Source organism: Choloepus didactylus, chromosome 11, assembly GCF_015220235.1.
Source record: "Choloepus didactylus isolate mChoDid1 chromosome 11, mChoDid1.pri, whole genome shotgun sequence".
NCBI lineage: Eukaryota > Metazoa > Chordata > Mammalia > Pilosa > Megalonychidae > Choloepus > Choloepus didactylus.
The window spans coordinates 39,064,503-39,091,813 of NC_051317.1; the positions used below are offsets into that span (position 1 = coordinate 39,064,503).

The 27,311-nt window shown below is 37.2% G+C and overlaps 1 protein-coding gene across 1 annotated transcript in view; it reads right to left on the reverse strand.

Annotated features, from left to right (window-relative positions):
* DNAH5 (dynein axonemal heavy chain 5) overlaps window positions 1-27,311 on the reverse strand; it is a 249,075-nt gene that overhangs the window by 44,985 nt on the left and 176,779 nt on the right. The window contains exons 59-65 of the mRNA XM_037799237.1: window positions 25,341-25,544; window positions 16,140-16,319; window positions 8,779-8,916; window positions 4,267-4,402; window positions 3,403-3,719; window positions 2,629-2,784; window positions 1,097-1,279 (exon numbers count right to left, since the gene is read on the reverse strand). Coding sequence (XP_037655165.1) covers window positions 1,097-1,279; window positions 2,629-2,784; window positions 3,403-3,719; window positions 4,267-4,402; window positions 8,779-8,916; window positions 16,140-16,319; window positions 25,341-25,544 — 1,314 coding nt within the window. The remainder of the gene's footprint in view (window positions 1-1,096; window positions 1,280-2,628; window positions 2,785-3,402; window positions 3,720-4,266; window positions 4,403-8,778; window positions 8,917-16,139; window positions 16,320-25,340; window positions 25,545-27,311) is intronic.

Sequence of the window (27,311 nt, forward strand, 5' to 3'; positions counted from 1 at the left end):
AGATTAATTGCACTTAATGTAACTTCCAACTTTGTAATTTATGTACTATGAATTAAAAATAAAGGGAGCAGAATCAGAAAACAAGAAAGAGGAGAAAGGGAGGAGGAAACAGGCACGGGGAAGGACTCAGAAGAGCAAGCATTTTATGACATACAGAAAAGGTGAAAACAATGTGCAAAACGGATCACAAAGTTTCAGCCAATAATTTTAACCAAAATAAATCTTCATGTCAGCATAATAGGGGCCATATGTAAACTAAACTTCCCGTTGTTATTGAACCCAAGAGAAAATCAATAACAACTTTAAGAGTTCATGCAGTCTTCCCAAAGCATACCATTAAAATCTTCTGGATTTCTTTGCTTAAGACTCACGTGTTCCATAGAGAAAATGCTGCCTCAGAAGAAGGAAGTTTATAAATTCTTAGCTACTTTTCATTAACATTAAGTTATCCCATAAAATAGAAGTGAAGAAAACAGATTTGGGGTTATGCTCCTACAGCACACATAATTTAACATAATTACGCCAATAGCCTCCAGGAGGTTCACAGTGAAACTCTAGTGTTTCAAACTTCTATCTTTCCACAGCAACCCCCCTCACAACATATGTAGAGATCTTGCAGACAGCAAATGAGAATTGATAATGTTGTTTATCTCAGTACTACGAAGCTTTGATTTTATATTCCCAAAGCATTATACTCAAGTGAAAGAACAGCCTAGACATGAAATAGAAAAGCTAAAAATCAACAAGCAAATAGAATCCACAATAAAATACACTCCTCAGAAAGAAAGAAAGTAATATAAGAACAAAATAATTGTGCTAAAAGTGAGACTAATATCCTCATAATTACATCATCAGTCTATATAAGAGCAACCAATGATCTATGCCACATATGAAACATACAAGAAATATACAAGGTAGACAACTGGTTAATTCTTTTCTTTAGTAAAGAGAAGACACTTGGGAATTTATAACAGAAGAAATATATAAGCAATAAAAGACGGAAAACTCAAAATTATTACAACTCTTATGATGTTATTTTCAACAATATAAGAACTCTGACCCAGTGCAGAGAAGGAGCTGGCCATACTTCACTCACCTGCTTCTCTGTGAGAATGACTCTCCCCAGTAACTGATCTTCTAGACCTTTCATGGTGACGGTGAAGTCAATGATGGAGGTGCGAGCACTAATTTCAGGGGTGTAGGCTGGATTGGGCAGTTTGGTGGTAACGTAGAGTCTGAAGCCATCCATCACATCTACTTCCTTGTCACCAACTTTCACCTTTTTTATGAAAAGTTAAAAAGAAGTAAAAGAGAGAAACCTTACTGTGTCATTTTTAATAGGATCAATTATTGTTTTGAACAATTAGGCAATTGATGAAAGATACCAAAAAAAAAAAAAAGGCTGACAGGCATTCCCAGGGCTTCAAACCACTAGGACGGTTGGATGGTATGGTGGTTTGAAGCTATATGTACCGCATAAAAACATGTTCTTACAGCTAATTCATTCCTGTGGGCACGAACCCATTGTAAGTACGACATTCTGATGAGGTCACTTCAGTTAAGGAGGTGTGGCCCACCTCAATCAGGAGGGGTTTTATCCTGTTACTGGAGTCCTTTACAAACAGAGTGAGATTCAGACAGAAAGAGAGAAAGCCACAGAGGAAACGGCCAGAAGTTGAACATCAACCAAAACCAGAAGAGAAGGGAGGGACCAAGGAGAGACCAGGAGCTGCCACCGTGTATCTTGACATGTGACGAACTAAGGACCAAGGATCACCAGCAGCCAGTCTTTCTTCCCAAAGTCTTTGGAAAGAAAGCATTGCATTGATGATGGACTTTCTTTTAGCCTCAAAACATAAGTTAATAAATTCTCATTGTTTAAGCCAACCCATTTCATGGTATTTCTTGAGTAACCCAGGAAACTACAACAGATGGATGGATGGATGGATGGATGGATGGGTGGATGGATGGGTGATGGAAGAAAGGAGGAAGGAAGGAAGGGAGGGAGGGAGGGAGGAAGGAAGTTCAATCGATACTATGCAATGAATATAAAATTTAATACCAAAGTTGCTGTGGTCAACCCAGAAACGGAATGGATCCCTCACCCAAAATCGGTTCTGATGTTGAGACTGATAATGCCTCGCAAGTATCGAGAGGCTTTCTGAGGATAGCAGGGCAGACTTCCAAGTAGGCACAAAATATCTTAGGAGAGCAGGGAGGGGGCGACTGGTTTAGGGCCTCATGGTGGTTAGGGCATGGACCAGGGATCTCCCGCATGGTTTTAACTTCCTGCCAGCACCAAAGGAGGGGAGCTTCCAGGCTTTCTTATCATCTTTCCCAGATGTGGGACAGAAGGAGAGAGGGAAGTGGTAGGGCTTGAAAGCTATCAGCAGACAATCATAGCTAGTGGAGTCTGACTCTGTTACAAAAGTGAAGTAGATATTCCTTAAAAGATTGCTCTTGAATATTTTGATCCCCAACTTAGGAAATGTAGAAGCAAAAAACAGATGCGTCTCACCACTGACTCAAATTCAGGTGGCAGAATGTCAAGGAGGTTTCCTCTCTACTGCATTTACCTGGCCTCACAGTAATTGTACTGTCACACTGTTACCCGTGGGTTTCATCTACCTTAAAGGTGGACCCGGTTTTAATGAAGTTTCTTTCCAGAACATTATCCAGGGCTGGATCTAGTTCCTCTCCAACATCTTCAATAAGCAGGGGCCTTCCAAGAGAAAGACTGTCCTCCAGGTGGTTTCTGAAGTACTTGTGATTTAGAGATGTGATCTAGAAACATGATCACAAGGCTGCTATTGACAGATTACAGTATCATGAGGCAGCACCCAGGGACTGCTACCAAATGGTGCCAAAAGCATTCTACTGCAGAGACAAATGCACCGACTTGTAGAGCTCGTTGGCTTTGGAACCCATACTTGGTAAAATGGTACAGAAAGCTAAAAATTTTCCCATTCTTTTCCTTAACAGACCCTCATTCTCTTTTACTGGGAAGCAGATAAAGGCTCTATGTAGCAACATGGCTATTTCCACCCACTCACCACTTTTATGACAAATAATAAATGGAAAAATTACCAAGTGTCCTTGTAAAGTGCTGCATGCTTAGATACAGCTCTACCCCACTCTGGCTATCAAAGAGGGCCTTAGACCCTACCCTACTAGAGTCTGTAACCATTGAAAGATAGCATTAGTAAAGATGAACAAGAATGCATATAATGCAACTTTTAGAAAAGATTTTCATATTACATTTTAGGGTTCCATCTGCTACCACTCAGTCTAAGATTAAAAACAATCTCTGACATTTCCAAAATTTTCTCTATTCAGTGATTCATGTTAATTTGGGGGGAATAAAAGTGAGCAATAACATAAATATACTCAAACACAAACTACCTGGAGTTCATTTTGGTTTTCTTTATTTTTAATCCAAATCTTGCCTTGAGTTTGTGGATCAATTAGCAAAGGATAGCGAGATGCCTTTGTGACAATAATTCCATTCTGAATAGACAGGTCATCATTTGGCAGACCTTGGAGGTTCCATTCACTAACCGTAGGAGCATCAATCAACATCTCGTTGAGATTTAGGTTATTTCCAAATGGAATTTCCCGGGCTTTCATTTCCTTCTGCCAGTCATTTAACAACAGATTGCGAAACTCTTGGTTAAATGGACCAGAATAAGATAGAAAAGCTGTGGCCAACAATACATCCCCTAAAATGGGAAGCAAAACACTGCTGAAATATTTTATGATCATCCTGGATATATGTCAAAATATTTAAAAATTTTTAAAAGACAACCATTCTTTTAAACTAAATTCTACAAATCATATTTTAACCACAAGTTGCTGGGCCTCAGTGAATTAGTAGTTTGGTTCGTTAACCAGGGTCCAAATGGTTTGCCAGGAAATAGCTGTCAGTGGTGGAGCATTGGATTATTTTGACTTTTGATGGAAAGTGATGTAAGTGAAAGAATCAACTCTGAGTTTAAGAGGAACCAAAAACTAAGAAGGCAGAGCCTGCCATCAAAGTGACCTTGATCAGTAGGCACATGGCCTAATAATTAGGAGAGTAAGGGCCATTAACACATCAAAAAGGGTAGCATAGACGTCAGACCCATATTCATCCTTCTGAAATGACTGAATACACATACACACACAAAGGAATTTTAAATAGAGTGTTGGTTTTTATTCTGATTAGAGTTCAAGTTTGCTCTCTATTACAATCAACACATAATCTCATTAATAAAGGAATGTACATACCTACAAGTCTTTTAGTTTGTGCAGCAAACTCTTTACTTTGCTGTGTCCATCTTTCTTTTTCACCTGCCAACCCGCTGATTAGCGTAGACGCTGTCTGCATCTTATGTCTGCACCGCTCGGCATCTTCAAGTAAGGTCTGCAAAAGACCATCATCCAAAAACATAAATTGTTTTTGAGATAAATATAACCTCTTATTCAAAAATATAATTCTAACATGTTTTATGTAAACTGCCTTTCTGAAATACAGGAGCCATTTATTTCAGAGGAAGCATTAGATCCAGCGTCAGTGTGCCTATTTATCAGCCCCATCCTCTCACGCCCTAACCATGGAATGTGGATGCAAACCTCTGGGTGGTGCCTACAGCCAATTAGTCAGACCATCCCAGATGTTAATACCTGAGAGATGATGAAATTTGCATCATTTATGATTTTCCTAGAAAGAAAAACAGAAATAAAAGAGAAGGATATATGCTAATATCATATAAGACAAAAAAAAGGTAAAGAAATACATTTTCCCAGTTAAAAATTAGGAATTTGTCTCATGTGAAACTTCTGGTATCATTCTTGCTTCAACTAACTGCACATCTCTGACTTTAGGTGAAACCTTAGCTTGTCTTCAGAAGTGTGCTCTGAGAGGTTCCTTCACTAATCTCAGCCACGTTCGACTCAGCGGGTCCTTCTTTGCTGCTCCTCGGGTCAATAAAACACCTTCTACATAGTGTTGCCAACCAGGGTTTGTTCTTAAAAACAAATAATTTGGTTTCCTGATGCTTAAGAGACAACTTTTAACTCTACTTGTAAGAATTTATTCTTATGAAAAAACAACGAATATGGACAAAGATTTAGCCACATGACCAGTCACTGGAAGCTCATTTATAATAACATATATGTGTTTATATATGTTATATATACATATATATATATATATATATATATATATATATACACTAAATATCTAATAATAGAGAATTGCTTAAATAAATAATGATGCATCAATGACTATAAATACTCAGTCCAGTAAAATTACGTTGTAAAAATGTTTATTAAAAAAGATGATCATGATATATTGTTGTTTAGTTAAAAATTCCATTTATAAAACAGTATCACTGAATTATATTTTAAAACAGGCATTAAAAATATATCCATCAACTGATAAATGGATAAATAAAATGTGGCATATACACACAATGGAATATTATGCAGCCATAAAAAGGAATGGAGTTCTGATGCATGAGATGATGTGGGTGAATCCTGAAGACATCCTGTTAAGTGCAGTAAGTCAGATACAAAAGGACAAATATTATATATCACTGACATGAAATAATTAGAATAAGCAAATTCATGGAGTCAGAATCTGGAATCTAGGATACCAGAGGATGGGGTGGGATTACAGAATGTACAAAGATTCTAAATGTACACAGTTTCTATTTTGGATGATGGAAAAGATTTGGTAATGGATGGGGGAAAAAAGGGAAATTTTAGGCTATTAGGGTAAGAATTTTTTTAAAGATCTGTGGAACTGCACAACACAAATAATGAACCCTAAGTTGAACCACAGACTATGGTTAATAGTATAGTTATCCCTTTCACTTTGTGAGGTTAGGGGTGCAGCACCCCACAATTTGGAAAATCCATGTAAAAATTTTTTTAACTTTGAAAAAGCAAATGTGTATACTTATGGTATTAAAAGATAAAATTTGTTGACATTATACAATACTATACATATATTTTATATATTTCTGAGTTTCTAAACTTTTTCTGTGTCATCTGCTGGCCTTCATGTGTCATCTGCAGCTTCCACAAAAACTCCCAAAAATTCCCATTTAATTCCTTATGCTGACCCATAATACATTGAAACTGTGATGGGCTAAGTCACGATGTGGAAGGGAAAACTGTACAATTATAAAAATGTGCTTTCTTCCATTATAGCAAATGTACTACACCAATGCAAGGTGTTAATAATAGGGTAGTATATGGAAACCGATAACTGTATGCATGATTTTTCTGTAAACTGGCAAATTCTCTAATAAACAAACAAACAACTATATATTGTTATATAGTTTTATATGTATATAGATATATATAGAGAGAGAGAGAGAAAGAGAGAAAGAAGACACATTCATTCAGATAAGGAAAATAAAGAACAAACAGTGGTTATCTGCAGGTTTTCCTATATGTATTCTCTATAATGAACATAAATTGCTTTTGTAATAATAATAACACAAAGTTTTGTAAAGCAAGATATTTATTCCAGTCCGCTTTTTGTTCCAGTCTCCTTTCTGTTTTTCTTTCTCCTACAACTAATGCAGAAAACCTGAAAACCCAGCTCAGAGGCATGTCCCCATACCACCCACATTTGTTAGTTTCTCCTCAAAATGAAAAACGCCAGATATGATAGGGCATTCATTACTGCCAACCTCACAAACAGCTTTTTATATAAAAGATATTTTTAATTTAATTTGTTTTCCCTAAGTTCCCCACCCCCATGTCCAATAAGCCAAATAAGGAAATGGCTAGGACCCCCCCTTCCTGGCTTTAATTTTCTGGAAATCTAGGATTGTGATATGGACGAAAAGAGAGAAGCAAATGTCTGAGTACAAGAGGGAGAAACAGATTCTCCCTGAGCCTGTTGGGGGTGGTGTGCAGAGTTCATTGGGTGCTGCAAATAGAGCCCCTTACCCCTCTGGCATACACACACAACGGAATATTATGCAGCCATAAAAAGGAATGGAGGGCTGATGCATTATATGATGTGGATGAACCTTGAAGACATCCTGTTGAGTGCAATAAGCCAGATACAAAAGGACAAATATCATATATCACTGACATGAAATAATTAGAAAAAGCAAACTATGGATTCAGAATCCAGAATCTAGGATACCAGGGGATGGGGTGGGGTTACACAATGTACAAAGATTCTAAATGTACAGCCCACTCTCTCACAATGGCCCCAGAGAGGTGACTGTCTCCCAGCACCCTCCGCAGAGGCTCTGTGCTGGGCCTACAGGGTAGCCGGGACATGTGTCCATAAGGGCCGGGCTGTGCGGTTAACAGTGGGAACACAGTAGGAGACCACAGCCCCCCACTTCCTGCTGATGACCCACAAGGCCCTGGACTCCCAGGGAGCACTGTGGAGTGGACAAGCCCACCAAAAATGACTGAGGTGAATTGCACACAAGCATGTCGAAGCATGTGGAATCAAAGACAGATTTTAGTTTCTTTTAATTAAAGAAATTTGACATTTCTTGAAACTCACTTTGTTAAAGTTAGAGCCGTATCTTCCTAACAGCACTTCTTCTGTGGTCATATGATTATTTACCTAACAAATAGTAGATGCTCAAAAAAATATATTTTATTGAATGAATGAATGCAAAAATGTTATAATTTATGTTTAAATAATTAAATGAGGCAGTGAAGTATTTTTACTGTGTTCATTTCGTGCTTCCTGATAAAAATGAGTGCCCAAACTGGTAGAAGTTGATACTCTTTCCTCACAGTTTCTAACATACCTTCTTTTAAACTGCAACATTAATTTTTCTTTTATTAATTTTCCTCTTAGCTCTTATTTACCAAATACAGGATTTATCAGCAGCAGATCCAAATTTTGTAGGGGCAGAAGCTAACATAACTTGGAGGGCCCATTTTAAGAAAAAGCATTAGAAATTTACTACAAATATGAAACCTGAAATCATTACAAAGTCCTGGTGACATCGAGATTCAGGTCCTCTGGGATCTCTTCAGGCATATTACCCGAACGCTTACACACAAATGCTTTCTGAACACAGTCTCATTTCCCCTCCCCATAAAACACTCTATAACTCCCAGCCATGTGGTCAGTCACATTGGTCCAGCAGAGAGGCCAGAAAGAGACATCAGAAGACCCAGCTCTGGTCCAGTCTGTGCCACTGAGCAGCCCCAGGACCGGGAACCAGTTTCTTACCACTCTGGGCCTTCATTCCTTTCTCTAAAATGAGAATAAAAAGAACCACTCTACCTACTCGCCAAGGGCATTTCTAAGATTAAATGAGATAAGTGGAAGGACATGATTTGAAAAACACAACCCAAAAAATGCTACACAAGATGCTGTTATCATCACCACTAACCAGGAAACTCAGAAGGCTTATGTTCTGGAACTTACTTCTGTCTTGGCAACCATCCTGACATCACCCCAAAAGCCCTTGGTCTGTTAGAAACAAACTCCAGGGCTCAGAGAGGGATTATGTGCCATATATGGATGAATGTATGTACATAAAACACATATTATGTATGTGTGTGTGTACGTTTGTATGTATTGTGTGTGTATATGTATTTGTATATGTAAATGTACATGCATGGGAATATGTATGTGTGTGTAATATATATATGTGTGTGTGTGTCTTATGAAAGTATTATGACTATCTGCTGGAAAGACTCAAGGGAGGAATCTTTGGAGAGAAAAAGCAGAAAAGAAATAGACAACTCTGACAGCCATGTCATTGTGCCATAGTCCCTCCCACATCAGAGAACAGTTACCTGCTTTTCATTCATGGCCTGTTCATACTCGGCCTGTACCACATCGAGCTCTGCCTGCTTGTCGTCCAGCTCGGCCTGTGCTTTCTGCAGATCCTGCATCGCCAGGACGTGACGATTCTCCTGCACCACCAAGTTGGCCTGCACAGGACACACAGAAGGGGAAGGGACAGGCAGCAAACCTCTGAATGCTCAGCGTTTCAGAATCTAGGAACCCTGCAATGCTGTATGTTTATATTTACAGTTCATTAGAACAGAGGTCTGCAAATTGTTCCTGTGAAGAATTAGGATCTTAGCTTGCTAGGCTGCTAAAACAAATACCACCCACTGGTTTGGCTTAAACAATGGGAATTTATTGCTTCATAATTTGGAAGGCTAGACATCCAAACTCAAGGCATTGGCAAAGCTATGGCTTCTCCCCAGAGTCTGAAGGGTTCTGGCACGGTCCTGCTGCAATTCTTGGGGTTCCTTGGCTTGCATTTTTGCCTCCTGTCTTACAGCAGTCTCCCTCTCCTTTTGTTTGCTCATCTGGTTTCCACGGACTTCCGTTTTTCTGGCTCCTCTTGTGTTTCTCTGACTAACTGGGTAGGAATTTCTGCTGCTCCTAAAGGACTCCAGTAATACGGATTAAGGCCCAACACCAATCCGGTTGGCTACATCAAATCAGGATCTTAGAAGATCCAATTCACAAACTAGTCCACAGCCTGACTCACCTTCATGTATTCAAAGATATGATTTACAAATGGGTTCACATCCACGGAAACACGGATTAAGAAAGAAAAGAACCTGTCCTTTGTTGGGGTACATAACAAATCTGCCACCACTAGACAGTAAGTGTTTTGGGGGCCAAAAGGCAAAATCAAGGATATTATGTAGGTACTTATACAAAAACTATTTTAAAATGTTAAAACCCATTCTCATTTCATGGGCATATAAAAACAGGCAGTGGGCTAGATACGATCCATAGGCCATAACTTGGCAACTCCTATATCAGAACATTGTAATATTAAGAATTGTAGAAAAAGAAAAATCTGAATATTTAGATCTATCTGCCTAGCAGGACTCATCACTCCTGAAAAAGATGGTAAAGCAAGATAAAGGATAGAATATAGAATTATTCACTGAATGTAAAAATCTAGATTTTGTTAGTGGTAGTGGTCTTGAAGTGGTTTCTGTCATTTTTATATATTAGTTACCTCCAAGAAAAATATAATTGGCACTTCAGCTGTGGCCAATTAAGATACTTAATATTTAATAAGATATTTAATACCGCAAAAAAATCAAAAGCCATAATCAAAAGCAATATTAGCAAAGATGAGGTGTGGAAAACTTTCTATGCTTACAGGCATTTATATCCTTAAACATTTTTTGAAATAAAATTTCCCCAGTTTGAAGTCTGCTAAATATTAAAATTGACTTTAGTGGGGAGATCCACCATTAGAAGCCACATTCTTTCTGAAGGCATTTGAGGAAGAAAGATTATTTTTAAAACCTGTTTTGAAAGATATTATTTTCCATCTCAACAACTCAGGCTCACAAATTTTGGCAGAACAAATCTTTAAGGAAAAAGTCAGAGCCATAACACACTAGAACTAACATTGGGCAAAACACAGCTTCAAAATTATAGTTTAAAAAGAAACTGGCTCAACTCAGTGGGTGAACTCACTGCCCTCCCCACTACATGGGACCTGACTCCCAGGGGTGTAAATCTCCCTGGCAACGTGGGATATGACTCCCAAGGATGAATCTGGACCTAGCATCGTGGGATTGAGAACAGTTTCTTGACCAAAAGGGGGATGCAAAATGAAACAAAATAAAGTTTCAGCGGCTGAGAGATTTCAAATGGAGTCGAGAGGTCACTCTGGTGGGCATTCTCATGCACTATATAGATAAACCTTTTTAGGTTTTAGTGCAGTGAAATAGCTAGAAATAAATACCTGAAACTATCAAATTACATCCCAGTAACCTTGACTCTTGAAGATGATTGTATAGCAATGCAGCTTACAAGGAGTGACAGTGTGATTGTGAAAGCCTGTGGATCACAGTCCTTTTATCCAATGTATGGATGGATGAGTAGAAAAATGGCGACATAAAAACTAAATGAAAAATAGGGTGAGGGGATGATTGGGTGTTCTTTTTTACATTTATTTTTATTTTTTTTCACTTTTTCTGGTACAAGGAAAATGTTCAAAAATAGATTGAGGTGATGAATGCACACTATATAATGGTACTGTGAACAACTGATTGTACACTTTGGATGATTGTATGGTATGTGAATATTTCTCAATAAAAATGAATTAAAAAAAAAAAAGAAACTGGCTCATGGAACATTTTTACACAGCTCTGCTCTAAGCTGCAGCTGTTGCTGTGGCTACAACATCAAGAAAAACAAGGCCACTGTGTTAAAAGACTAACTAATATAACCCACTAATGTCAAACTATCGCAGCCCCAGAACTCGGGATATTTTCTGGTACTTTATGGGGAAAACAAAGAATAATGATTTTCTAAAAGCTCTCCAAAGATGCTACCAGAAGGTACAGAATCCGTCAAATCCAATTATTCAACTTGGGTATCAACAGGAGCTACAGGACTTTGTGCAGTTTATTTAATCTCCGTAAACCTCCGTTTCTCCATTAGGAAACTGAAAAACTACCTCTCAGATTTTTTGTGTGAGGGTTAAATAAAACAACATATGTGAAAACTCAAGGCAGATAGCTGGCACAAAATGTGACTTCAATAAATAGTTAGATGTTGTCCTAGGTTGGTGGTGGTCTCCCAGAATTCATGTCTATTGGGAACCTCAGAATGTGACCTTACTTAGAAGCAGGTTTATGGTGGATGTCAGGAGTTAAGTTAAATGAGGCCATGGTGGATGGGGGTGGCTCTAAATCCCATAGGGCTGGTGTCCCTATAAGAAGAGGAGCGACCACAGCAACATAGAGACATGACGAATGACAGGCACAGCAACTGGAGCCAGGCAGCTGCAAGCCAAGGAACATCAAGGATGGCAGGATTCACGATTCACAGTGGATGGAGGTGGTCTAAGGGTACATTGACTGAGTAATGGAATGGTGAACTGTGGTGTGTTCATATGATGGAATATTGAGTGGCTGCAAGGAGGAATGAAGTTGTGAGGTATGCAACTAGGTGAATGGATCTTGAGGACAACATGTTGAATGAAATAAGCCAGAAATGAAAAGACAAACATTATAACGCCTCATTAATATGGACTAACTAAAACGTGCAAACTCTGAGACTTGAATCTGAGAGCATAAGTTATCAGGGGAAGGCTTCTTGTACAGGTTCCTAGATTGTAAGCTCTTACAGCAGTCACATCTATTCCTGAGTGGTAATGGTTATCTCTAAATCGTGAGATGCTGAGTTCCTTGTGTATAACCTGGTTGATCCCTGGAACTTCAAGTATCTGTGTGACACCTGAGACTCAGAGCCAGAATTCAGCAGCTATGAATGTCAGCATTACCCCATACAGCAACTGTTAAAAAAAAAAAGCTGAAAAAGAGATCAGACTTCAATTAAAGATATGAACGAAATGGACTTGATTAGGACAAAGGTAAATCAGACTAAAGGGTAAAAGATGATATTGACGGTGTTTTAAAACTTCAACTACTGTGTGAGACCAAAGGAAGAGATGTTTATTTGGTGCAAAATCTATATTTTCTGTAGCACACTATCTAATTTAACTTGTATGGTCAGTTTATTCAAACACCGTAATTACATGGAACCTGGAATAGGGAGGGAGATCTGGTTGGTTTCTACAGTTTAGTGTGAAGCCTCGATGCATCCCAGAGTAATTTGGGCAGAAAATAAACAAGTACTTGCAAAGACCCCTTGAGGGACTTGGAAAAAATGTGGAAATATTAAACTTCCCCACCTGGGGAATGCCTGATATTCTCACAAACATTGGGAACTACCAGTTTAGAAGTCCCAGCCCTAGATCTTGGGGCTTGCCCTTATTAAGCTTGTTACTACAAAGGAGAGGCTAAGCCTACTTATAATTGTGCCTCTCTCTCTCTCTAAGCCCACTTGGCAAGTAAATTCACTGCCCTACTCCCTATGCGGGACATGACTCCTAGGGGTGTAAATCTCCCTGGCAACATGGGACATGACTCCGAGGACGAGCCTGGATCCAGCATTGTGGGATTGAGAAAGACTTCTTGACAAAAAGGGGGAAGAGAAATGAAACAAAATAAAGTTTCAGTGGCTTGGAGATCTCAAATGGAGTCAAGAAGTCATTCTGGAGGTTATTCTTATGCATTACATAGATATCCCTTTTTCATTTTTAGTGTATTGGAATAGCTAGAAGGAAATACCTGAAACTGTTAAACTGCAACCCTGTAGCCTTGATTCTTGAAGATGATTGTATAATTATATAGCTTATACAATGTGACTGTGCGATTGTGAAAATCTTGTAGCTCATATACTCTCTTTATCCAGTGTAAGGACAGATGAATAGAAAAATGGGGACAAAAAGTAAATGAATAATAGAGGGAATGGCGGGTATGGGATGTTTTCGGTGTTCCTTGTTACTTTTATTTTTATTCCTACTATTTTTTGGAGTAATGAAAATGTTCAGAAATTTATTGTGGTGATGAATGCACAGCTATATGATGATACCATAAACGACTGATTGTACACTTCGGATGATTGTATGGTATGTGAATATATCTCAATGAAATTGCATTTAAAAAAAAAAAAGAAATGCCAAGGAGGCCGGGAGCCACCAGAAGCTAGAGGAGGCAGGAAGGGTGCGTGGCCCTGGTGGCACCTTGGTTTTGGACTTCTAACTTACAGAACTCTGAGAGAGCAAATGCCTGTTGTATTAAGCCACCCTGTTTATGGAAGTCTGTTATGGCAGCTCTAGGAAACTGATAGAAATGTTACCACTGTTGTTATCCATGTTCAATATTTAAGGTTATATTATTTTAAATAATCTGTGTATATGAACTAATATTTATCAGATTTTCATAGTTTTCAAGGTGAAATTCTATTATAACGAACTTTAAGAGAATCGAAATTGTTATTGTTGTAATGAATATTTGCTTAAATTTGTTCACTACTAGAAGTCCCTTTGCCCAGCTATAGGTATTGCAAGGTGAAAGAGCCTCTCCGTGATTTGGTTGCAAATTATTGTTGAATTGGAGTTTAGAGAGTGTTCTGGATCTCTCCTCACTTAAGAAGCAGGCATCTGCAAGCGAAGCCTCGCCAGAAATAAGCGAAGTTTGTCTCATTTTTAATATACTAAGCAGAGTCGCCCAGCGATAACCTGCACTCCTTTTGTCTTAAAGTATTCCTACTTCCCCCAACAAGAGTGAATATGTAGGATCTATGTAACTGCACATATTTTCCTGACATTAGGATGGATGTGACAAGCTGCATGCTCCAAAATGCAAGATGCCCATGGGACAGACTTCTCAGAAACAGAAGTACTGGTTCTAGGAGCAAGTAAAATGCCCCCCCCCCTTCTCCTAATGATATTCCCTTCACTTCCTACCATCTGCTCTGGATTGTCCTGGGGCTGGGTGCAGGCTAGAATGTAGAAGGTATTAAACATAGAAGAGGGGATTTCACTGTTCTTATGTAAACCTGTTCAGAATGTCCTTTTTTTCTTTTTTTTTTTTTTTTTTTTTTACTGATTTCATCTCCCTTTCTTAAGATAACTACAACAGAACAAAAACTACCCACTGTGAATGCCACAGTCTTTGCCTTTAAGACATAATGGAGGTTTACCCACAGGGAAAATTTGCAAAGGATGCCTTGTACCTTTCATTTGATAATGTGGTTCTAATTCAGTCAGTATCAGACTGTCTCTTTCTGAGCTTCACTGGAGTCTTGAACAGCCCCAATACCCATTGCATCAGGCAGTACATCATTTTTCATAAAATCCTCCAAGGCAAATGAGTCTTTGTTCTTTTAAGTTGCCTTAGGACCCCAACGGCCTCAACTACTGGAAAAGTGTTCCTGGCATGATAACAAATAGAAAACAAAATGGGGCTTGTAACTCTATTCCTATCTTCCTTTGACTCTTGATTCTTTTTTAATCATGATTATTGTGCCAGTTTAGACATATTATATCCCCCCAAAAGACAGATTCTTTAATGCAGTTTTGTTGGTAGGATTTATTAATCTTTCTGATTAGGGCACGACCTCTTGATTGAATGTTTCCATGGAAATTTGACCCCATCCATTCAGGGTGGGTCTGGATTAGTTTCCTGGAGTCCTTTAAAGGGAGTGCACACACAGAGCAGCTGAGAGAGACTTCTGGAGAGATGCTTGCTGACGCTTTGAGATGCTAGCCCAGAGTTTGCTCCAGAGAAGCTAAGAGAGGACAAAATTCCCCAAGAGCAGCTGAGAGAGACTTTTGGAGAGATGCTTGGGAGCTGATGCTTGGAGATGCTTGGAGACATTTGAAGGTGCTAGCCCAGAGACATTTTGGAGAAAGCCATTTTGAAACCAGAACCATGGACCAAAGATTCAGTAGATGCCAGTCATATGCCTTCCCAGTTGACAAGAGATTTTCTGGACACCACTGGCCATTCTTCAGTGAAGTTGTCCTCTGGTTGACACCTTCATTTGGACACTTTTATGGCCTTAGGATTGTAAATTTTTAACCGACTAATCCCCCTTTATAAAAGCCAATCCATTTCTGGTATTTTGCATAATGGCAGCATTAGCAAACCATAACAATTATTAAGTTTTCTTGGGTAGACTGCAAGTGTAGGTGGATTTTATTTGATGACTGAGAGAGGTCAGACTTATACAAAAGCAAAATAACCAACCAACCTCTAAGATATGGTTTTTGAGACATCAGTTTTCCATGTTCAAAAATCATACTTCACTTTTCATTTGCTGAAGACTGAGCGGTGGGATGTGTACATGGATGAAGCTTAAAATGCAATTACTCAAAGGGAAACAAGGCATAGTCTCAAAGTCACATTAAAGAACAAATGCATAATATTCAGTTCCTTTCCTGGGGGGCAAGGAAGGGAGGGAGTGGTTACCACCCCATGCCCTACAACCAAGACCAGCTTTAGGCTTTTTCTAGCCACCAATGTCATGTTTCTTGATCTGCCTCACTCATTGTCCTCCCCAGCAGGAAATCTTTATCATTATCAGAGGATAATGACATTGTGGAGGAAAAATATCCTCTTCTAAGAGTCCATGCTTAAAGGCTCAGGCAACACTGGAGTACAATGACAAAGAAGAAACACCCTAAGCTCAGCCTTTCCATCACTTCTTCTCCCTATGGACTTGAGTACAATAACACCAGACGTTGAACACTATCCTGCTATAGTGAAAAGATAAGAGCAGTTGAGCTAGAAAACCCTTTATCTTGGAAGCTCACCTTCAGAGGTAACACTTCTTTGTTTATAGAAAAGAAGGAAGCCATGGCTTTGGTCCAGGAACAGAGTCCAGCCACATTCCCACACACGCGTTGAGCAGTTTCGATGTTGTAGTCCACCATCTCAAAGTAAGGATGCAAAAATTCTATCACTTCTTCATTGATTGTGTCTTTGGGAAATTGCTATGGAAGAATGGAATAAAATAAAGCTAAAATAATTCTTTCCATGAAGACATTATACTCACATTTACCATTCGGTTTGGAACTATTGAATAGCCAAAGATGGATGATTGACATCATATTTCATCATTACTTTAGGATATTTTGCAAAAGTTACAACAAAGAAATCTACTAGAGAATACTCTGCCCTCTGTAGATAAAAAAAACCAACACTGAAGAAATGCTCTCAGATCTGGGGAAATAGAAATTTATTTAGATGATGAATTTAAGGTGGTTATTAGAATTTCCAAAGCAATAAATTTTCATGTTATTAATCCTAAATAGGTGAATTACAAATACACAAAATCAACAATGAAAAACAAACACTCACTGGTATATTCAGCCTTAAGACATATATATTTACCATTTAGCAGCAACTAAATACATTCAGACAGAAATTCCATTAAACTCCCCTGAAATGCAAAGATAACAACTTTGACATTAATTCACCAAGGATGGTGAATTAATTTTTAATCACAGAATTATCAAGAATATGGAAGAATTGTTATCTTCTGGGGGGGGATTTTTAAAAGTAGTAACAGAAATAGTTTAAGGATGTCTTCCTGCATCCAAAAAGAAGACTGGCAAAATAATAAAATTAACCTTTTAAAAATGGTGTTTGATCATTTAAAAGAGGATGATTAAATGTTTTCAAAATCAAAAGAAATGTAACACCTAAATAATTCAGTGTAACAAGCCTTCACATAAAACACAAAATGTAGGGTGGAGCATACTTTCACTCAGACCTCTTTTAACTCAAGTTGCTCTTTTGAGACTTGAAAAACAGCAAAGCCAGAAGAAAAACCCAGAAGGCATGGGAGAAATAGAAAGGAGGTAGTGACCCAAAGACAAATAGCAAGGGAGCTTCAAAGAGCAGTGGCTCTGCTGCCAAGTAAACAGGGCAGCAGCCTGATGTCACCTGGCTAAATTCTATTTAAAGTCCAATTCAGTTTTTGAAGTTTTCTGGGAAACCTTTTAGAGTCCCCACTGCCACTATTGCCATTCCACACCCCACACCACTAATCACCACACCCTTTCCTCTCACATAGCATGTTAGTTGAAGGGCACCATCTGCTGGGCAGACTAGGAAAGCACAGCTTCAGGGAGCCTGAAAAAGGCATATTGGTCTCTATCCTGACCCTCCCCCCAGATCTCTTAGAGCTGATCTGTAGCCCTTTCATAGTTCCCTAACCCTGTTTTAGCTGAGAAATATTGACTTTGGCAAGTCCTTGTTGGGGTGACCCTCCTCCCAGAATCTGCCCTCCAGGCAAAAGCAGCTAGGTGTAACAAAAGGAGTGTTAAAGCTATAGAGGCAAAACAAAAACAAACATAACAGATCAAGATTCCCAGAGAAGGAAGAGAGGAAAGGAAACTTTCTCCTGGGGATGAAACAGTTGCACAAATAGTGCAATCATAAAAATTGTACCACATACCCAGGGGAAGAATCAGATGAAGAAGAGGTGAAAAACTGATCAGTTAAGCACAGGCAATTCTACAGGTCTAGAATAAGGTGAACCAAGTGGCAAAGAAGATCCTTAACACAAAGCCAATTAACAAGAAAACCTTAGTCAAAGGAAGAAACTGACCTTCAGAGTAAACTCAACAAGATAATCAGACATCTAGACATCAGCCCAAAATTACAAGCCATACTAAGAAATAGGAAAATACAGTCCAGTCAAGGGAAAAATTAAAACTTCAGAGAAGAAACAGAATTTGGAACAAAGAAAATAAAAGATATTCAAACAAGTCTCCTAAATCAATTCAAAGAGATGAATGAAAATATGGCTAAAGAGATAGAGGCTATAAAGAAGACAATGGGTGAGCATACAGAAGAATTTGAAAGTTTGACAAGAAACATAACAGAAATTATGAGAATGAAAGGCACAATAGAAGAGACTAAAAATACACCAGATGCACACAGCAGCAGATTTGAACAGGCAGAAGAAAGAATCAACTAACTAAACAATAGGACAATCAAAATCTTACAGAAAGAAGAACAGATACAGAAAAGAATGAAAAAAAGTTGAGTAGGGCCTCAGGAATCTGAAAGACAGCATGAGGCACACGAGCATATGTGTCATGGGTGTGCCAGAAGGAGAAGAGAAGGGAAAAGGGGCAGAAAGAATATTTGTAGAAACAATGGTGAAAATTTTCCCAACTCATATCAAAGACATAAATATACATGTCCAAGAAGTACAACAGTCTGAACAGAACAAATCCTAATAGACCTACTCTGAGACAGTTACTAATCAGAACGTCGAATGCCAAAGAGAAAGAAAAAATCACGAAAGCAGCAAGAGAAAAGCAATTCATCATATACAAGGGAACCACAATAAGATAAGATGCCAATTTCTCATCTGAAACTATGCACCTATCCATGGTAACCCAAAGTACCTGAGGCAAATACTGGCAAAACTGAAAGGAGAAATATACACCTCTACAATAATAGTTGGAGACTTCAATTCACCACTCTCATCAATAGATACAATATCTAGAGAGAATCAATAAGAAAAGAGAGAACCTGAAAATATGACAAATGAACTAGACCCAACAGACATATACAGAACACTGTACCCCAAAACATCAGGATATACATTCTTCTCAAATGCTCATGGATCATTCTCTAGAATAGATCACATTTTGGGTCAAAAACAAGTCTCAATAAATTTTTTAATTAACTTTAATTTATCAGAAAGAATTTTTAAAAAATTTCCAAACAAAACAAAGCAAAGGAATAGGAAAAACACGTATCTTGAAATAACTTCATTGCTTCTAATATGCTCCTACCATACCACAAGAAAATTAATGAACTATAGTCATTCCTGAGCACTACCCTCAATAAATTTTAAAAGACTGAAATTATACAAAGCACTTTCTCAGACTGTTATGGAATGAAGCTGGAAATCAATAATAGGTGGAGAATATAAAACTCACAAATATATGGAAGTTAAATAACACACTCTAAACAATCAGAGAGTGAAAGAAGAAATTTCAAGAGAAATCAGTAAATATCTCAAGACAAATGAAAAGAAGTACACAACATATGAAAACTAATGGAATGCAGTGAAGCCAGTTCTGAGAAGGAAATTTATAGCCCTAAATACCTACATTAAAAACGAAGAGCTAAAATCAACGGCCTAACTGCATACCTGGGGGAACCAGAACAGAAAACTAATCCCAAAGGAAGAAATAAAGATTAAAGCAGACATAAATGAAACTGAGAGTAAAAAGAAAGAGTAAAAGAGTAAAAGAAAGAGGGAGAATGAACAAAACTATAAGTTGGTTCTTGGAGAAGATCAATAAAATTGACAAACCCTTAACTAGACTGACAGAGACAAAAAGAGAGAAGATACAAATAAATATATCAGAAATTAGATGTGGCACATTACTACTGAAGCCACAGAAATAAGAAGGTTCATAAGACGATACTATGATCAACTGTCTGCCAGCAAATTAGACAACTTAGATGAAATGGACAAATTGCTGTAAGCATACAAACAATCTACACTGATTCTAGAGAAAACAGAATACCTCAACAGACCAATTATAAGTAAAGAGATGGAATCAATCATCAAAAACCTCCCAACAAAGAAAAGCCTATGATCAGATGGTTTCATAGGTGAATTCCATTAATCATTCCAAGAAGAATGAATACCAATGCTGCTCAAACTTTTCCAAACAATTGAAAAGCAGCAATGCCATCTAACTCATTCTATGAGGCCAACATCACCCCAATACCAAAACCAGATAAAGATACAACAACAACAAAATTACAGACCAATTTCTCTAATGAATATAGATGCAAAAATCTCAACAAAATACTTGAAAATTGAATCCAACAACACGGTAAAAGAATTATACACCATGATCGAGTGGGGTGATCCCAGGTATGAAAGGGTGGTTCAGCACAAGAAAATCAATTAATGTAATACACGACATTATCAAATCAAAGGGGGAAAACTGCATGATCATTTCAATTGATGCCAAAAAGGCATTTGACAAAACCCAGCATCTATTTTTAGTAAAAACACTTTGAAAGACAGGGACAAAAGGAAACTTCCTCAACATGATAAAGGGAATTTATGAAAAACCCACACCTAATATTATACTCAATGTTGAAAAACTGAAAGCATTCCTTTTAAGATCTGGAACTAGACAAGGATGCCCACCGCCACTACAGTTATTCAACATTTGGCTAGAATTTCTAGCCAGAGCAGTTAGGCAAGAAAAAGAAATGAAAGGCATCCAGATTGGAAAAGAAGAAGTAAAACTTTCACTATTTACAGACGACATGATTCTATACATAGAATATCCTGAAAAATCTACAACAAATCAACTAGAGTTAATCAACAAGTTCGGCAAAATGGTGGAATACAAGATCAATATGCAAAATTCAGTAGCATCTCTATATACTAGTAATGAGCAATCTGAGGAGGAAATCAAGAAATTCCATTTACAATAGCAACTAAAAGAATCAAATATTTAGGAACAAATTTAATAAGGTTATAAAGAGCTTGTATGTGGAAAACTACAAGACACTGCTAAAAGAAATCAAAAAAGACAAACAAATGGAAGGACATTCCATGTTCATGGATTGTAAGGCTAAATATCATTTAGATGTCAATTCTAGCCAAATTGATTTGCAGATTCAACACAATACCAATCAAAATTCCAACAGCTACCAGGCAGAAATGGAAGAAACAATTATCAAATTTATTTGGAAGGGTAGCAGCCCCCAAAATAGCCAAAAACATCTTGAAAAAGAAGATTGAATCTGGAGGACCCACACTTCCTGACTTTAAAGAATATTACAAAACTACAGTGGTCAAAACAGCCTGGTACTGGCACAAGGATAGAGATATTGACCAATGGAATCGAATTGAGAGTTCAGAAATAGACCCTCACATCTATAGCCAATTGATATTTGACAAAGCTGCCAAATCCACTCAACTGGGACAGAACAGTCTTCAACAATTTGTACTGGGATAACTGGATATCCATATGCAAAAGAATGAAAGAGTACCCTATCTCACACCTTATACAGAAATTAACTCAAAATGAATCAAAGACCTAAATATAAGAGCCAGAACCATAGCACTCCTGGAAGAAAATGTACAGAAGCATTTTTAAGAACTTGTGGTAGACAGTGGTTTCTTAGACTTTACACCCAAAGCACAGCAATGAAGAAAAAATAATAGATAAATGGTGTCCTCAAAATTAAAAACTTTGGGGTTTCAAAAGATTTTTTAAAGAAAGTGAAAATACAACCTACTCAATGTGAGAAAATATTTCGAAACCACATATATGATAAAGGTTTAATATCCAGAATATATATAAATCCTACAACTCAACACTAAAAAGACCCACAACCCAATCAAAAAACAGGAAAAAGACCTGAACAGACATTTTTCCAAAGAGAAAACACAAATGGCTAAAAAAGCACATGAAAAGATTGTCAACATCATTAGCTATTAGGAAAATGCAAACCAAAAGCACAAAGAGGTATCATTTCACACCTCTTAGGATGGCCATTATTTAAAAAACAGGAAGCCATCAGTGTTGGAGAGGATGTGGAGAAACAGGACACATTCACTGCTATTGGCAATGTAAAATGGTGCAGCCATTGTAGAAGAGAGTTTGGCGGTTCCTCAGGAAGCTAAGTATAGAATTGCCATATAATCCAGCAATCCTGCTACTAGTTATATATCTAGAACTGAAAGCAGGAACTCAAACAGACATTTGCATACCAGTGTTCACAGTGGCATTATTCACAATTGCCAAAAGATGGAAGCAACCAAAGTGTCCATCAACCAATGAATGGATAAACAAAATGGATGGTAGTGATGGTAGCATGTTACAACGATGGTAGCATGTTATTGTCAGTGTAATTAACAGCACTGAATTTTGTTTGTGAATATGGTTGAAACAGGAAATTCTGAGTCCTGTATGTCTTCCTTAACTAGAAGGCAAATTTAAAGATAAAACATGGGACTGTATACCACATGAACTCTGTTGTGGATGATGACTCTGATTAATAGTACAAATATAAAAACGTTCATTAGTGAATTATAACAAATGTATGTCACTATTACAAGGTGTTAATAATATGATGGCATATGGGAAAAAACACATCTAATAATCAAAAATTACAGGGCACTCTCTCTCATTAGCATAGATGGAAAAACCCTGAACAAAATAGTAGCAAACCAAATCTAGCAATATATAAACAGGATAATACATCAATACCAAGTTGGCTTATTCCAGGAATGAATGGTTGATTTGACATTAGAAAACCAATCAGTGTAACTCATCTAATTTATATTTATTTTTTAAACTGTTTAGTAAATTAGTAATATAAAGGAAATTTCTTAATTTTGCTAATGGATAACTACAAAAAAAAAAAAAAGGCTTACAGCAAAAACACTGAATATATTGGCAAAATATTGAAAGCTTCCTTCCTGGGATTCTGTTCAACATTGTCTTAGAGGTCCCAGACAGTGCAATAAAAACAAGCATAAGGATTGGAAAATTAGAGGTAAAACAATTTTTATTAGCAGAAAATATAATAACTATAGAAAATCCAACAGATTCTATAAAGCAACTGTTAGAATTAATAAGTGAATTTAATAAGATCAATGGACATAAGATAATAAATCAAAAAGTATTTTTACTTATTAAAATGACACCATATACAATAGCCCCAAAAAGTATTGAATATTCAGGAAGAAATCTAATGAAAGATCTACAAGATTTCTACACTAAAATCTAAAACACATACTGAAAAAAATTAGAAAAGATTTAAATAAATGGAGGAATATACTATATTCATGTAAGTAATTCAATATATAAAATGTCAATTCTTTCCAAATTTATCTGTATATTAATGAAATTCCAATTTAAAAAAACCCATAGTGTTTTCAGTGGAAATTGACTCACTGATTCTAAAAGTTATATGAAATCTCAAAGGGTCAAGATTATCCAAGACAATCTTGAAGAAAAAGAACCAAGTTGGAGGACTTACATTAACAAATGTCAAGACTTGATATGTCTCGTCTAAGACAATATGACATTGGTGTGAAAACTGATAAATAAGCCAATGGCACAGAAAAGAAAAGTCAGAGAGATACACACATATTTGTGGTATCTGAGTTATGACAAAGCTGGTACTATAGAACAATGATCTTCCAAATAAATGACAATGAGTCAGCAGAATATCAACAGGGGAAAAAGTAAATCGTGATTCCCTCCCTCACAACACACAGAAATTTGAATTACAGATTGATCATAGATTTAAATGTGAAAGAAAAATTAATAAAACTTTTAGAAGAAACCATAGGAGAATTTATCCCGCCTTGGTGGTGGGCAAAATTTTCCTAAGCAGAACACAGAAAATACTAACCTTAGTGTTAGAAAATATTGATAAACTGGACTACATTAAAATTAAGAACTTCTGCTTATAAAAATATAATACTGAATGACTGAATAGCTAAGCCAGAAAGTAGGAAATAATATTTTCAAACATATAAATGATAAAAATTATTTATATTCTATATATTAAAAAATTCTAAAAAGTAATAAGAAAACAATTATTAAATGGGCAAGATACCTGAACAGGCACTTAACAAAGAGCATTCCCAAAAGCATCATTAGTCATCTAGGAAAAGCAAATTAAACCTACAATAAGAAAGTACTGCAAACTCATCAGAAAAGCTAAAATTAGAAAATGGTGATGATGTGGTGAGTGTGTAAAATGATACAACCATTTTTAAAAACTCTTTGGCACTATCTTCTAAAGTTGATGAAATGCTTCATCCATGACCCAGCAACAGAAAGGTATCCACAAGTCCTCAAAAGACCTATATAATAATATTCTTAGCAGTTTTCTTTATAATAGCCAAAAACTATAACAACCCAAATATCCATCAACAATTCTTTGGACAAACAAATGGAAGCATCCGGCAGTGTTTCACCCTGGTCCTGGCTCATATGGGCTCATAAGACACAACTGTTGAATTTTCAGGAATTTTGCAAGCCATTCATTAAACACAGACATTATTAAAAGTGAAATTATGTGAATTTTCAATTAAATAAATTTAAATATGAACAAAAATATACTCTACATCTAGTGACATCACAAAGGTAGCTTGAAATTTGCAAGGTGGAGACACTTATATCATGGAAATTGGCAAATTCTACAAATCGATTTTTTTTCTTTTTTTTCCCTCTGGGGAACCAGGTGTTAACCACTGCATAGCCATATACTAGAAAATACACAGTGATGAAAAAAGAGAGGAAATACTGTCCCATTCAGTAAGGATGAATCTCACAAACACAGTGAATAAAAGAGGACAAAACAAAAGAGTTCATACTATACAATTTCATTTATGTGACATTCAAAACAGGCAAAACTAATGGTCACAATAGAGGTCAGTCTGGGTTAGGGCACAAGAAAGAAAGATTTCTGATATCTGGAAATATTCTATATCTTGATTTCTGTGTTAAGAGGACACACAAATATTGATCAAATTGTATACTTAAAATTTGTGCATTTCACTTTAAATGTTATATCTGAATTGTAAAATTAAAATGTAATAAATTAATACTCAAAAAAACTACTACTGAGACTTGGAAAGTATAAATATATTGATATTAATTAATATTTTACTTTATATAAATATAGGAACAAAATATATTTGTCTGCATATATATAATATATGCACATATATATTGTCTACTGAAACTGATAATTTTTAAACTTTTTTAAACGTTTAAACTACCAATGATGTTTTAGTATTCCTAGAATCGGCCAGAAAAATCACCAATGCTTATAATACCTGATATTTGAAAGATAAAATTCTCCTCTAAAATAATACTTAAATACTTGTTCAAGACATGTGCATAGAGTAAGGAGTTTTCTATTAGGGGGCTCGGATACCCCAGGGAAGACCGAGACCTCTCCTAACCCATCCTTATTGAACTACCAACCTGTAAGTTCTGCAAAAAGTTCCCTGCTGTCATCAGTTTTAAAGACTCCTGCCAGGAAGGAACTGCACAGCCCTTTTCCAGGTCGATTTTCACTGCATTGACCCTCCTCTGAAACAGTAGCAGCACACAGTCCATGATGCGCATGATGAGGTGGGGGGGGCGTCCCAGCGTGCGAACCGTGGCAATGTCGGAAGGCTTGATGGTCTGGGAAAAGAGAAGAGGTTACCATCTGTACCAGTTTGGATGTATTGTGTCCCCCAAAACACCATGTTCTTTGATGCAATCTTGTGGGGGTAGACATATTAGTGTTGATTAGGTTGGAACCTTCTGATTGAATGTTTCCATGGAGATGTGACAATCAAATGTGGGTGAGACCTTTGACTGGATAATTTCCATGGAGGTGTTACCCCACCCATTCAGGGTGGGTCTGAATTAAATCACTGGAGCTGACAAACAGAAGAAACATAGAGAGCAGCTGCAGCTGAGAAAGACATTTTGAAGATGGCTGTTGGAAGCTGACGCTGACATGTTGGATAAGGCCATTTTGAAATGCAACCTGGGAGCAAGCAGACCCAGCCAAGTGTCTTCCCTGCTAACAGAGGTTTTCCAGATGCCAATGGCCTTTCTTCAGTGAACGTACCCCGTTGTTGATGCCTTACCTTGAACACTTTATGGCCTTAAGACTGTAACTTTGTAACAAAATAAACCTCAATCCATTTCTGGTGTTTTGCAAAATGGCAGCATTAGCAAACCAGAACACCACCTAATCTCAGCAGACCATAAGCTTTGGATGTTAAATGCTAATATTTCAACAGAAGGCAAGTATGTTTCAGGTAGAAGCAGAGTCATGGGGTCTAGACACATATTAATCCCAAAGAAATGCATGTCCCCAAAAGTCCCAACCTTTAGAATTCAAACTGACAGCCAAAGAGAAATGTTTGAGAACAGAGGAGAAGCTGTGACTTCTCTAAAATTGTACAGAGCACTCCTTGTCAGAGAAAGAAAAGCATAATCTGAAAGAAAAATAATACTCAGCACTTAAGTAGATACCAGAGATTCTAAACCAGGAAAAATAGTTACACCATTTGCAGTGCTTTTTTTACTCATTAGTTATGTAGGTCAAGAATCTGCCTCTCCCTTAAGCAACTGAGACTTGTCACAGTGGACAGATTCTAGAGAGTAGCCGCAGGGCTGACAGATTGAATAATTAGAGGTTTCTTAGCTGGAAACTGACCTTTAAATGAAGGAACTCAAGTAATACGAATTTCAGTAAGCTCTCAGAAAAGTTTCATTCCATTTCTAGTGCAGATATGCTTACAGAATAAATTGTTTCATACTCACACCAATTTTGGTTGATAATATCTGCTCAGTCTCTTAAATTCTTTAAGGAATAAGTATTGGAAAAATATTAAATACAAGAATCAGATACAGTCCTATTTCTAGAACAAATAGTGTACACCCATTCCTTCCAGTCTCGGAAAAGCTTCAATCCTATTTGCATTCACGTCCTTTCTCTCAAAGGAAGGTAACAAATGACGTCCTCATCCAAGCTAAAGATCGTTTCACTGAGGATTGAGGAAAAAAGAATAACACTGAACTTGGTAATTAGGATGCAACTAGCTACCCCTAAAAGCTTTGCTTCAACAGACTGGCATTCATGAAATCCAGACAGCGGGAAGTTAAAGAGAGTCTGGGTAAAGAACTGGAAATGCCACACAGACCCTTATCTGAGATGTGTTCCCATACAAGAAAGGACAGAAATGGAAGAGCAGCCAGGCAGGAAAGCAGGGTCCAGTTAAGGTTATTTAAGACAAGACAGCTGAATGTGCTGATTTTACTTGAGCTTTAAAACTGGGATTTTCAAACAGAATTGGGCTCAGGTTAGGTACTGGGTAAAAGGAGTAGGCAGGGAGAAGGGATAGGATGTGTGTGTCTGAAGTTCAACCTGTTTCAGCAAAGTACTGAATTCCT